This window comes from Salmo salar, chromosome 01 (genome assembly GCF_965601325.2).
Source record: "Salmo salar chromosome 01, fSalSal1, whole genome shotgun sequence".
NCBI lineage: Eukaryota > Metazoa > Chordata > Actinopteri > Salmoniformes > Salmonidae > Salmo > Salmo salar.
The window spans coordinates 141231981-141246801 of record NC_138291.1 but is presented as its reverse complement, the minus strand read 5'-3'; the positions used below and the strand labels follow the sequence as shown (position 1 = coordinate 141246801).

At 41.8% G+C, this 14821-nt stretch overlaps 1 protein-coding gene across 1 annotated transcript; it reads left to right on the top strand.

Annotated features, from left to right (window-relative positions):
* The first annotated feature begins 290 nt into the window (after positions 1–290).
* Positions 291–14634, top strand: LOC106562702 (non-selective voltage-gated ion channel VDAC2). The gene is made up of 9 exons (XM_014127696.3): positions 291–316; positions 1269–1363; positions 4405–4476; positions 4877–4926; positions 5813–6018; positions 9900–10121; positions 12379–12529; positions 12678–12735; positions 12888–14634. Exons 1-9 carry the CDS (start codon positions 306–308, stop codon positions 12977–12979), a joined length of 957 nt encoding a protein of 318 aa, XP_013983171.2. The 5' UTR covers positions 291–305; the 3' UTR covers positions 12980–14634.
* The last annotated feature ends 187 nt before the right edge of the window (positions 14635–14821 follow it).

The window sequence follows — 14821 nt, the reverse complement described above, 5'->3', positions numbered from 1 at the left end:
AGACAGAATAACTGCAGCCTCCCCTAAAGAAATCTATCAGTCAGTAGTAGGCTGGTGTTATTCATAGCGGCCCCATAGCCCTTGTTGGCCTCAACCACCATAGACTTTATAAAAACAGTTTCCAACATTGGCCTCTTCAAACAACCTTTACATTTCTTAGGGTGGCCTGGTATGTAGGTATAAACAAGGCAAGTCAGTTAAGAACAAATTCTTATTTACAATGACGGCCTACTCCGGACGACACTGGGCCAATTGTGCGCCACCCTATGGGACTCCAAATCACCGCCGGATGTGATACAGCCTGGATGCGAACCAGGTACTATAGTGACGCCTCTTGCGTTGAGATTCAGTGCCTTAGACCGCTGCGCCACTCGGGAGCTTTACACAAATTATAGGCAGCCTTCGACACTGACACGTCATTGGGCCCTATATTAGGTAAGCCTACTACATCCCCCATGTATATAGCCTACAACAACAGTAGTGACGACTTCGTAGCTTTCTTATCCTATTATTTGTCACTAAACAATGCTATTTTCGTCCAAATATAACCTAATGGAGTCAGCCTGCGCGCTAGTGGGCGCTATGGATCTCCAGTGGATGCGGTTTCCACTAGTTTACCATGGCCACAAAGTCAAAGATGGCTTTATCACAGATACACCATTGTTCTATAAATGTGAAGCATCCGCTTAGCGTTTCCACTCACTAACAAATATGGTAGTGAGAGGAAGCCCACTGGCCGGCAGAGGGAGAAGACGGAACGAGATGGACTTTGGCCGACATTCTGCACATTTTCTTATCGATTAAACATTTGATCTCAATTCAGTTTTCTGTCCCCAAAACTATAATATGTTATGAACAGAGTGGACTAGGTTTTGTAGACTTTAGCCTTTGCAAAAGTTTTTTTTTTTAAATCTCGTTGTTTAGGAGCGCAAACGCGAATTGAGTTATTGCACATGCGTACTTCACAGAAGAGGCGTTCCTTAACGAAATATGCAGTGGGATGCGGCTGACCAAATTAATTGTAGGCTGCAAAAAGTCTGAAGATTGCAAAAGAGCCAGTGTCCCTCCCAAGCCCCCAGCCCTTTGAGATGCAATTTGACTATGAATAAATTGAATTGACTGAATATATTGCTTTATTGGCAAATGCTGGAATGAATTTGACAAATGATGTAGCTAAAACATTCTGCTGCAGTCATTCATGCCCTCGCCCCGGTGAATTGCGCATGCTCATTGCGTCTCCTTCACTGTGCCCTATCTTTGCCAAGCAGATTCTTCATGCTAGTTGGTGGGAGAGAGCTAAAGTACGCTACCTTTGACAGGGTGAAGGAAGAACAGTGCTCAGACGCTTCACAACATAACATCGGTATGAACAATCTAGCTACTGTTGATATAGCTAATATAAACACAACGGTTTATTTGTTATAATGCTGTTTATTGCATGGAATAATCATGGGAAATGCATGTCACTAACTAGCGCGTTTGTCCAAGGTTAGCCACTGCACCAACTAGCTAGCCCGCTACAAGGGACTATTCCAATGTCCATCTGTTGAGTAATGTGGTTAGCTAGCAAGCTAATTAGCTAGTTCTGAGCACTGGCTAGTGCCCTACCAAATGTTACATAATGTTGTTTGCCAATGTCGTGCCGTCTAATCCCAAATATAATTTTGTGTTGAAACTCAATATATAAATTATTGCATTACAATGACTTAACATAGGAATTACTTAGATGTTGGCTAGTTAGCTAATTTACTGATGAAGTCAAGCCACCCCAACGCAGATGTAGCTAGTTACCTAGCCTAGCCAGCATTCCAACTAGGACAATTTGGCTAGCCTTGCTAAAGACCACTCTCCAAGTGTCCCATCTGTCCGTTGTCCGAAATGGACGGTGCACAATACATGTTAAGCCCGATATTAGGGCACAAAGATATTACTTTGTGCCCTATGGCCCTCACCTTCAAGATACTAGCTTTCAGCTAAAGCTAGCTAACGTTAGCTATCATTGACTGCTCAATTTGAAAGATAATCCACTGTTCCTAGGCCGTCATTGTAAATAAGAATTTGTTCTCAACTGACTTGACTTGTTAAATAAAGGTAAAATAAAAAATCAGGAGTGGATTAACCAGAGTCTCATTGTTAGGTAGTTGGCAGGATAAACAATTTTATAGCGTTGAACATTAGCTAACTAACTAGAATAGCAAATTATATATTTTTCAATATTATCAATACATTTACTTATTATTACTAACCTGATTATTTTAATGAATAGAATGCTTTGCGACATTTAAAGGTATCTCAAAATACACATGAATAGAAATGTCTCTGTAAAATCAACTAGGTATCGACATAATATTATAATTAATAATGTGGAAATTTAGCAAGTTTAGGTGACTAAACTGCTTGGAGTAACATTGGATTGTAAACTGTCATGGTCAAAACTAGAGATTAAACGTTGTGAAAATTTCATATCACGATTATAGTGACAAATTATCGCGGTATTGTTCAAATGTGCTGGAAATGTTCAAAAAGTAGTGATACACACACACACACACACTGAAATCAATTCACCAAGTTTTATATTGAAAACCAACAAATAAAATTAGCAGAACTATGCACTTTATGTGCATAAACATTAAAATAATAACATTAACATTAAAGATGGCGCCATGAGAGGTAAGTTTCCCTTGTGCAGGTTTAAATGAACACAACCTTAAGTAAGCAAATCAAATAAACAACAAATAAAATTTGCAGTACTATGCACTTTGTGTGCATAAACATTTAAAATAGTAACATTAAAGATGGCTGCACGCCCACTCTGTAAACAAGGGAATAGCAAATGTATTATTATTAGTGTTACATTATAATAATAATTATTACAGTCTAAATTCTGTGTTGCATTTGAGTATATGCAATGACCCCATGCACAATTTACATAAATACAAATGAGTCTTAAGAAGACAGTGATAGTAATTGCAATGAGCCCAACAATTGACATAAATACAGGAGTCTTGTATAGGAGTCTATAGTGTTTCTCCTGTTGGAACACTTTTACAACCTGACGGATTTTAAATGAAGAAAATGTTGGTTGGGTGACAAAACTACATAACGTGTTGTGTGCAATGGGCTTATAGTCTGCAGACACACGTCGCATACAGCAGCAGAACAACGTGTCGTGTTTTTACAAAAGTAGGTAACACTGAAAGCTTCCGTTTACATGATTGACAAGCTATTAGCAAGTTAGACAGACAAAGCATTACATTTCCCCCCATTCCGAAGTCCCCACATCATGCATTGAGCTAAACGTTAACTTACCTTTCATTCGCTATAAAGTGGTGGTTGCGAAGATGACTCAAGAGATTTGAAGTGTTGCCCCCTTTCGCAGCGTTTTTTTTTTGTCGTTGCATGTTCTGCAGACAGGGTGACCATCTTCGATTAAGTTTCCTTCAGCACTCTTGTAAAACTCAAAATACGACCACACTTCAGATTTGGACATTAGAAGGCTGCAAAATCACCCGACCGCTGTCACTGCCTTCCGCCATGTTTCCACACAAAATAAAACCCATGCTGCGCCTGCGTCAGACTGTTGCTAACTTTGGTTGAGGCTGGACAGTATTTACCGTGCGTTTTAATGATAATAATAATTAGAAACAGTAATAATAACCGTTGGGAATTTTACCGTGGTTTATCGTGAAACCGGTAACCGTTACATCCCTAGTCAAAACATGTTGATACAGCAGTACCTAAGATGGGGAGAAGTCTGTCCATTATAAAGCGCTGCTCTGCCTTGTGTTAGGTTATAATTTTTCCAGAGTAAATAACTCATGGACACTAGAGAAGATCAACCAAGTTTAATTATTCTCAAAGGGTCGTTACAGCTGTAATTCAGACAAAGACATGTTCCCACCATCACAAGTATATATACTCCACTTTAGACACCCCTCCTTCTCTCCAATCCTTACATCTTATGGTTCCACAGGAAGAGGGTAATGTTGTACTGTTTTATCTTTTGTTTTATGTGTGATGTACGTACCTTAATGTGTTTGGAACCCAGGAAGAGTAGCTGCTGGGATCCTTAATAAACACACATGCACTTGTTTTCTCAGTTTGGTTTTGTGATGCCTGCAAATATTGTTACTATATGTGTCTATACCCAGTCCTGTCAAGCCATAACAAGGGCCTAGGTTTGCAAATACTGCAGCCTGTTCTGCAAGCTCCTGTTTTCCCCAGTCAAGAAAATACATACCACCTCTGACTTTTCCAAATCAGTCCTGAGAGAATCATGTCAGCTGTTTGCAATATTCTAGAAAATCACACTCCACTGACTAACCACCTATGTGAACTGAGTCAAATATTGCAGTGGGACACAGGCCTACATGTGTTGAATGTCCTGTCTTCTCTCTTCTCCAGGTGCAATGGCTGTTCCTCCTTCATATTCAGACCTGGGCAAGGCTGCCAAGGACATATTCAGCAAGGGCTATGGTGAGTTAATAGTAAAAATGTTTGCACACCTGAACAGTAATGCTAAGGAGGAGAAGCCAAAATTCCACACAAAACAAATGACTGTCAGGGGAGTTGGCTAAAGCAGTGAAGAACAGATCAAGTTACTGTTTATAGCCTGGTCTTGCCAGAATTTGAAGCGCAGAAGTCAACTGGGAATCAGTCAATGTGATGTAACACATTTTTAAATTGCACTTGGCTGGCGAGGTTATGGTTTGTTAGAAAGCAAAGCAAACTATGTGTAATTCAATGCATCATAAACCAATTGCCATTCATACTTTCTCAGAAGTCTTCGAGTATATTGCGGCCATGTGTGTTTAATAACTCTACGAGTCTGCTCAGATCTAACATTAACTCATCAACCTCTTGTTTAACCATCCAGGCTTCGGCATTGTGAAGCTGGACCTGAAGACCAAGTCTCAGAGCGGAGTGGTGAGTCTTCTGTTACTGTCCTTTTCCCCTTTACTTTCCCCTCTTTCCTCTGTCCCACCTGCTCTGCCTCAGCTTCTCTCTCTCTCTAATCCTGTCTATGGTTCTGTAATAACACAACCATTCTAACTGTCTGTAATTCTGAGCTCTAAGGTTCACAGGTTGCGAGGGGGTCTATCATTCAGGATAGAGAGTAATGAAAGGCCTGGTGTAAGACTGTGTGTGTGTGTGTGTGTGTGTGTGTGTGTGTGTGTGTGTGTGGGGGGGGGGGGACTGTGCTGTCTGTCTCCCTATCTGCCATCCTAACCCCTGCTCTGTCCCGCTGCCTCCTGGATTGCTCTCTACTGTAGATGGTAAGACTCTCCCACAGTGTACTGATGTCTGTACTATATGTATATACAGCATGATCCGTGATATGTGCCGGGAGATGCAGACTGTCTGATCTCACTTTTAAAAGTATGTCCAGCTGATGGTAATGTCGGTCTGTTTGCATCTTCATCACTGTCCAGTGAATATTATAATTATTTTTGTCTCCATTCAAATGATCTATCCTTCCTCTCTCCCAGGGATCCAGTCATCCACCATCCTTACCTTGCATCCCTCATTTTCTTGACCTTTATTTTCCTCGCGCACTTTTCTTTTCACCTGTAACGTTTTCTGTGTTTCTCCTCACATAATGCATGATTCTTTCAGGATGTCTTCTGCAGGCAGCACAAAACTGCCCGTTTCAACGATCTGCTCTTCTAGATGTGTCTCTTTCTCCCGTTCTCTCACTCATTACTCATTCCCTCAGTCCTTTTAAACTCTGTGACCCCAACTCTCTCTCCCCTCACACCGTCGCTTGTCTCACACATTCTCCCACTCTTTTTTTTCTCTCTCACCCTCTCAGGAGTTCAACACATCAGGTTCCAGTAACACAGACACGGGGAAGGCAGCAGGTAACCTGGAGACCAAGTACAAGATGAAGGAGCTGGGCCTGAGCTTCAACCAGAAGTGGAACACCGACAACACCCTGGCCACAGAGGTCACTGTGGAGGACCAGCTGGCTCAGGGACTCAAGGTGGCCTTGGACACATCCTTCGTACCAAACACAGGGTGAGAGAAAGAGACGTCAATCTGATATGTATGGACAAAACATTAAGAACACCTGCTCTTTCCATGCCGTAGACTGACCAGGTGAATCGAGGTGAAAGCTATGATCTCTTATTGATGTCACTTGTTAAATCCACTTCAATCAGTGTGAATTAAGGGGAAGAGACAGGGTAAAGAAGGATTTTTAAGCCTTGAGACAATCGACACATGGATTGTGTATGTGTGCAAGACAAAAGATTGAGGTGCCTTTGAACAAGGTATGGTAGTAGGTGCCAGGCGCACCGGTTTGAGTGTGTCAAGAACTGCAACGCTGCTGGGTTTTTCACACTCAACAGTTTCCTGTGTGTATCAAGAATGGTCCACCACACAAAGGACATCCAGCTAACTTGATATAACCGTGGGAAGCGTTGGATTCAACATGGGCCAGCATCCATGTGGAACACGTTCGACACCTTGTAGAATCCATGCCCTGAATTGAGGCTGTTCTGAGGGTAAAAGGGGATGTGCAACTCAATATTAGGAAGGTGTTCCTAATGTTTGGTATACTCAGTGTATATATGCCATTTATAGGGGTTAACGTTTTTGGTCCGCAATAAAAACATCTCCGGGGAGGGAATAACATTGCCTAATAAAGTAGAATGACTATTCGATGAAATAAATTCCCAAATAAAATTATTCTCAAATATTTAATGTTCTCTGTTATGCTGTGTGTAATGAACTGACATGCATGATTGGTGCTGACACTGATGTTCAGATGAAGGGCATGAAATAGTCTATAGTGCGCTCAACTCAAACAGCGGTGTGTAGCCTACTGTAGCTGCTGGTAAAGTCAGTCAAAGCCTATATTTTATCGCACAGGATGATATCGCTCAGCACTTTCCAGTGCTACTATTTTTGCCATGTAATGTTAAAGCTAAATTAAACAACCTCATAGTAGAATAGTTTACCTAGTCATCCTGTTGTGCATTCTATGTGAGATAAATATTCCTCTCATTTTTTGGGGCACTTAGCAAATTACAGGTCTGCGAACTTGAACATTGTGAAAGTTCTGTGCAACTTCCAGCGCACGTTTACTGTGAACGCAGGATGTACCCGCTTTAAGTTAGTTTTAACAGTGGTCAAGTAGGCTACTGTGGCTATTTGATCATAATGGGAAAAAATGCATTGCATAACATTTTAACATGGAAATGGCTGTTCTATCATTCAGCCTACAGTAGCAGCCAATGTGTGGTGTTCAATGTAGGCCCACATTCCATGAGACTAATCCAATTGTCCTTCAGACAAGGAGGTGACTGAAAATGTTGTTGTGGTGTTTGATGCAAAAAAATACTTTACAAAATAAAATGCTACATTATTCCCATACCATTATAACTGAGAATCAGACAAATCATGCTATTGCTGTCTACAAATTATCTACAGTACCAGTCAAAAGTTGACACACCTACCCATTCCAGAGTTTTTCTTAATTTTTACTGTTTTCTACATTGATGAATAATAGTGAAGACATAAACACATATGGAATCATGTAGTAACCAAAAAAGTGTTAAAGAAATCCAAATATATTTGAGATTCTTCAAGGTAGCCACCCTTTGCCTTGACAGTTTTGCACACTCTTGGCACTCTCTCATTCTCTTTGATGTTGATTAACCTCTCTAGGGTATGTGGGACGAAATCGTCCCACCTACTCAACAGCCAGTGGAATCCCGTGGCGCGTTATTCAAATACCTTAGAAATGCTATTACTTCAATTTCTCAAACATATTACTATTTTACACCATTTTAAAGACAAGACTCTCATTAATCTAACCACACTGTCCGATTTCAAAAAGGCTTTCAACGAAAGCAAAACATTAGATTATGTCAGCAGAGTACCCAGCCAGAAATAATCAGACACCCATTTTTCAAGCTAGCATATGTCACATAAACCCAAACCACAGCTAAATGCAGCACTAACCTTAGATCTTCATCAGATGACACTCCTAGGACATTATGTTATACAATACATGCATGTTTTGTTCAATCAAGTTCATATTTATATAAAAAACCTGCTTTTTACATTAGCATGTGACGTTCAGAACTAGCATACCCCCCGCAAACCTCCGGTGAATTTACTAAATTACTCACGATAAACGTTCACAAAAAACATAATTATTTTAAGAATTATAGATACAGAACTCCTCTATGCACTCGATATGTCCGATTTTAAAATAGCTTTTCGGTGAAAGCACATTTTACAATATTCTCAGTAGATAGCCCGGCATCACAGGGCTAGCTATTTAGACACCCACCAAGTTTAGCAATCACCAATATCAGATTTACTATTAGAAAAGTTTGATTACCTTTCCTGTTCTTCGTCAGAATGCACTCCCAGGACTTCTACTTCAATAACAAATGTTGGTTTGGTCCAAAATAATCCATCGTTATATCCAAATAGCGGCGTTTTGTTCGTGCGTTCTAGACACTATCCGAAATGGTAAAGAAGGATCGCGCGCATGGCGCATTTCGTGACAAAAGATTTCTAAATATTTAATTACCGTACTTCGAAGCATGTCAACCGCTGTTTAAAATCAATTTTTATGCCATTTTTCTCGTAAAAAAAGCGATAATATTCCGACCGGGAATCTGTGTTTCGGTAAATAGAGGGAAAAACAGAAAGACGGGGGTGGCCAGTGCACGAGCCTAAGCCCTTTGTCCTCTGATAGACCACTTAGCAAAAGCGCTCGTGTGTTTCAGCCAGGGCTTTGAATTACGTCATTCAGCTTTTTCCCGGGCTCTGAGAGCCCATTGGAGCCGTAGGAAGTGTCACGTAACAGCAGAGATCCTTTGTAATGGATAGAGATGACAAAGAAGGGCAAGAAATGGTCAGACAGGGTACTTCCTGTACAGAATCTTCTCACGTTTTGGCCTGCCAAATGAGTTCTGTTATACTCACAGACACCATTCAAACAGTTTTAGAAACTTTGGAGTGTTTTCTATCCAAAGCTAATAATTATATGCATATTCTAGTTTCTGGGCAGGACTAATAATCAGATTAAATCGGGTACGTTTTTTATCCAGCCGTGAAAATACTGCCCCCTAGCCATAACAGGTTAAGGATGACAAAGTCGAGCTATTAGAGTGGCCATCACAAAGCCCTGACCTCAATCCTATAGAAAATTTGTGGGCAGAACTGAAAAAGCGTGTGCGAGCAAGGAGGCCTCCAAACCTGATTCAGTTACACCAGCTCTGTCGGGAGGAATGGGCCAAAACTCAATCAACTTATTTTGGGAAGCTTGTGAAAGGCTACCTGAAATGTTTGACCCAAGTTAAACCATTTAAAGGCAATGCTACCAAATACTAATTGAGTGTATGTAAACTTCTGACCCACTGGGAATGTGATGAAATAAATAAAATCTGAAATAAATCATTCTCTCTGCTATTATTCTGACATTTCACATTCTTAAAATAAAGTGGTGATCCTAACTGACCTAAGACAGGGAATTGTTACTAGGATTAAATGTCAGGAATTGTGAAAAACTGAGTTTAAATGTGTTTGGCTATGGTGTATGTAAACTTCCAACTTCAACTGTATATATTGAGACCTGGCCACGGACCTCCTGCAATACCCTACTTTGAAAACCCCTGCCCTAAGCAAGGGGACTGGAATTGGTCGAACTCACACTTTAATACATGTACAAAATTACCCTCTTCCCCTAAAAGCATGATGGTCATGACGTTTTTACATGAAAGGCGAGGTTAACTAAAATATGACTTGACTAAAAGATATGGAAGGATTTAGGATTTATTTATTGAAGATGCTATCACCTTTTTTAGAATATCAAGGATCAGATATGAAAGGATATTTGTTGGATGTCTAATTTGCTCTTTCTCTTCATCTGTCCTCAGAAAGAAGAGTGGCAAGCTGAAGACTGGCTACAAGCGTGACTTCCTTAATGTGGGCTGTGATGTTGACTTCGAGGGTCCCATCATCCACGCAGCAGCCGTGGTGGGCTATGACGGCTGGCTTGCCGGGTACCAGATGGCCTTCGATATGGCCAAGTCCAAACTGGCCCAGAACAACTTCGCCCTGGGATACAAGGCTGGAGACTTCCAGCTCCACACCAACGTGTGAGTATCTCAGTGCAGTGGGTCATGGCTAAAAACGCTGGTTTTGTTTTTGTGAATCATCGTAAATGTAGAAATGTGTTAGATGATGAAGTTTGGTAACTGTTGCCCTGTGTCTCTAATAGAAATTGAATCCATAGAATGGCTTAGAACCTCATGTTAAGTCAAAAGGACACAACGACAAGATTAAAGTTTAACGTTTACTCAACCGTATTAGCGCAATACATGGTTGCCATTGCACTCAGGCCAGGTTCATAAACGAGACTCCTGCGCAGGTGCACTAATAAGAGTGATAGCACCGTAATAACAGAAATATAGGGATACTTAAAACATGAACTTAAATCTCCCACTTTTCTTTAAAGACAAATAAAACATCAATAACATAATTAAATGTCCCAAGTATTATTTAAGTTCCCCATTACAAATGGGTTGTGTGACAGTTATTTGTATTACTAAAGCTGCCACTTTACATTACTGAGTGCCTTTAAAAGCACAAGAAGCACGGATGTCCCTTTTTAGTCAGTCAGCAAGCTGCTCCTTTGTGGCCGACCAGGAAAACAGCTTTGAGGTGTGGAATCAGTTGTAGCGAAGGTCTGTGAGCCACCCCAGATGAAGTCAACATGACAGGCAAGTACTCCATTCACATTGCAGTCTTGATCAAGCCAATAGAAGACTGCAGGATCCACTTGTGACATTTTTCCACCTGTATTCAGCATTGTTGCCTTGACTTTGTTGTACCAGTAGAGTGATGCATCTGCCAGGCCATACACACCTTTTTAGTTTCAATCATATTTTGTACTTCTTTCATATTTAGTTCACTGACATAGCTATCAAGCCATTTTGCACCACATACTGTGCATGCGCATGCTGTATCAATCACAGCAGATCTTAAGGATTCAACTATAAAGATCTCAGAAGCAGATCGGTTTGAAAACAGTAATGTTACACTGCTCTTTCTCTGTTAGTTTAACTTGTTCATTTTTATGAGGACAGTCTTTAACCCTATGGTAAGTGTTTTGACAAATAGCACATTTTGATCTCCTTCCATATGTCAAGTGGATTTGTGCCGGGAAATGGCGCCCTCGTCTGGTTGTCTTGAACGTGACTTTTTGGCGCCTTTTCTCTGCTGCTCAGTCACTCACTTTCATTCCATCTGTTATTCATTGACGCAGGTCAGCACACCGTGCAAGCAGTCCCTACCATTTTTTGTTGTTGTTTACTTTTATTTAACTAGGCAAGTGAACAAATTCTTATTTTCAATGACGGCCTAGGAACAGTTAACTGCCTTCAGGGGCAAAACGACAGATCGGGGATTCGATCTTCCAACCTTTTGGTTACTAGTCCAACGCTCTAACCACTTGGCTACCTACCATCCAGACAGGCAGTATCTAGCAACTTGAAAGCTAACACTGCATCCGGGAGAACCATCTTGCGCATCCTGTTCGAAATCAATGATGTAGTCCGTCATTGCAACCGAAATGTCCCTAGTAACACTGTCAAAGTTTGAATATGCCTCGTAGGCACGGTCTTTCTTTTTAAGAAATACAGAATCCAGTGCTCTGATCAAAGTTCCCATACCGTCATCCTTGTTCAAATCCTCAACGGATATTTCCAGTGCTGTATCGCTCGCTCTTCCTTCGAGCGATAATACCACCGCAAGTGCTTGCTTTTTCTTGTCCAGATTAGTAACGTTAACCCGTGTCCAGATTCCAAGTTAATTTCCCCAATTTTCATACGACCTCGTCGAAGCGAGGTGGCACATTGTAGTTCTTAACCATCCTCTGCGACCAATGTTGACTCCCAAATGACACAACGACATGGTTCCAGTTTAACAACGTTTACTCACCGTATTAGCACGATACATGGTTGCCACTGCACTCAGGCCAGGATCTTCAACAACGAGACTCCTGCGCAGGCGCACTAATAACGGAGTGAAAGCGCCGGAATAACAGAACTATAGGGATACTTGAAACATTAACGTAACACCTCTAACCCTGGCAATTTGACTGGTTAACTCATGGGTACACTTAAAATGTCTGCCAGTCCACCCACAATGCCTCCATTGACATGAATGGGGAAGCCCCGTTCTATGGATTCTTTCTCAGTAATAACGTTATGGAGCAGGGAGGTATTCATTCACTATAGGATTGTTTCTTACTGTATCTTGCCCTCTCTCTCCTTCAGGAACAATGGTGAGAGGTTGTCTAGGAGTATGATCTCGTGCTTGATTTTTGTCTACCTGTTCTCTCTCCTCTTTCAGTAACGATGGGACAGAGTTTGGAGGTTCTATCTACCAGAAGGTGGATGACAAGCTGGAGACGGCGGTCACTCTGGCCTGGACGGCCGGCAGCAACAATACACGCTTCGGCATCGCAGCCAAATACGCCCTGGACAAAGACGCTTCCTTGTCTGTGAGTAACACGCACAAACACTGTCGATCTGAGTCTCAACCCAGGCTCTTGCTGTAGCCCCACCCCTAGCAGGGATGCAGCTCTTTGCAATGAATTCAGATTTGTGCACCAGAACACGTTCGATGACTGCCTGTGTCTTCCTCTGCAGGCCAAAGTGAACAACGCCAGCCTGATTGGAGTCGGCTACACCCAGGCCCTCAGGCCAGGTGAGTCACAATAGATAAGATTGAGATCTAATGATTGATTGATTTGATTACAATTCATGATATCCTTGGAGTAAGGTCTCTGAGCACAGCTGTCATTTTAGGTCGAGCTATACTGCTTTTACATCTCCAGGATATTCCTCTCCTCTGTGCAGGTGTGAAGGTGACTCTGTCAGCCCTGATCGACGGGAAGAACTTCAACACCGGCGGTCACAAAGTGGGCCTAGGCTTCGAGCTGGAGGCATAGAGCGGCGGGAATAAGACCCAACAACCAAGAGAAGAGCCCAGAACCAATCACACCCCCCCCAATCCCAACCCCACACACCCTACTACCGCCCTTACCCAAATCCATCATCCTGTAGACACTCCATTCCCTCCTCTCTCTCACACACCACAGTCCCTTTACACTCACACACATTGAGTGTTTTGGCAGTAATAGTCAAACCTGTGGCCGCCATGTCCGTCGTGACTAAAGTAGCTAAAATACATGAATGAATACAGGGACCGAGAGAGGCATTCTGTAATGTCATGGCCGTTATAGTCTAGCCTTTTGGTTTAGTTAGTTAATTAGTTATCACTACTGGTCATCGAGTTTGAAATTGAGTGTTTCAGTCTGAGTGGATAAAGGCAGGCACTGGGGATGGATACCTCCCCTTTTAACTGACGTTGTACAGAAACACTGTGGCAAAGTTTTTTTTTAAATCTTCTGACTGGTTACTGAAGTGGCACTAATATTTCAGTAGGTGTTTGGCTGAGTAGTCCTCGGTAAACGTGTTGCTCGCGTAAGCTTACATACGTGTATATTCCCCTTCGTATTTCATTGTAAACATGTCTGAATGAATATCGGGTGTAGAGCAGAAGGCTTAGTAAGGATGGAGGCCGGATGCATTCGAAGCCCGGTGTTTTCTTGGTTTAAGAAGAATGCCGTCTGTTTCTTTTGAATTGGTTTGAGTATAAATAGTTTTGGTGTATTTTGGTTGTGCTGTGTTCAGTTGCGGACCATGGTGTCCGTTAAACCCAGTGTGATCGTAGGATGTTTGTGATTTTGGATGTGCACAACTTCAATTGTATGTTTTCATATCACGGGTGAAAACTGTTCGTTTTGGTCACAGGCCTGGTGGAAAGAGGCATTTTACAGCCAGTTCAGCCAATTTTCTTTCAATTCCTGACTTGACCGAACTGAGATTTTAATTGAGCCCAACCCTGAGAGGGAACCAACCATTTCACCACCGCTACAGTCTGCTGTTACTGTAACTACACTGAAGAGGGGAGTCTGCAGGAGAGGTTAAGGAAGATTCTACATTACGCATACAGCGCTACAAACGGAAGGACCTATTAGGAGTATTGTCGGCTGAATGCAGTTCTACATGTCCCAAAACTCAACATTTCTTCATCTCCTTGTCTTTGCTCTGAGGCCACTCTTCTTTAGAGGACAGCTGGTAGGTGAAAGCAATATGGTGGAATCTTCCTGTAGGTGAGAAAAGATGGCATTTCTACAGTGTTGCTTATATCGATCTAGTCTTATTAAGATCTGTGGTCACATGAAGAGGGATGTGGATGTTGTTGCTCATGCTGCTTTAGACCTACACCCCTTCCTGGCTGTCATTGGTGCCCTCGGTAGCCAAACGACACTCCCTGTATGTCCCACTCTCTGTACATAGTATACATATTCTCCCGAGTTTCAACACTCGTACGGTTAGACAACATTTGAAGGGAGGCTGTTGTGTAGGTTCGGTCCCTCCTTTACCAAGTCATAAACCACAAATCCATGTATCTTTGTTTTCTTTCCATTTTTGTCATAATTATAAATCTTTTTGAATTGGTGTGTTCGAGACACAGCACCTCGTTTTTTTCCCCCCAACCTCAAGTAATGGAATTCTAATTAAAAAAAACTTGTCTTGATGATGTCGTGTCTTCTGTTTCTCAACGTTATTTTGAGAATATTTTCGTGGCCCGTTAACACTTTAGTGAGATTAGTAGTGATAGGGAGTTGAGATTATAGATGACCATGTGATGAGTAGAGGCACGGTGTTTCTGAGATTGTACCATACCAGCCTGCTTATTCCAGTATTTGGTTCAGTTGGAATGA

What these genes read in the sequence shown, in the direction of transcription:
- LOC106562702 (XM_014127696.3), top strand. An exon ending in TCCTTCGTACCAAACACAGG is followed by an intron (nt 6,019 to 9,899) that starts GTGAGAGAAAGA and finishes ATCTGTCCTCAG; the next exon opens with AAAGAAGAGTGGCAAGCTGA. An exon ending in TTCCAGCTCCACACCAACGT is followed by an intron (nt 10,122 to 12,378) that starts GTGAGTATCTCA and finishes CTCCTCTTTCAG; the next exon opens with TAACGATGGGACAGAGTTTG.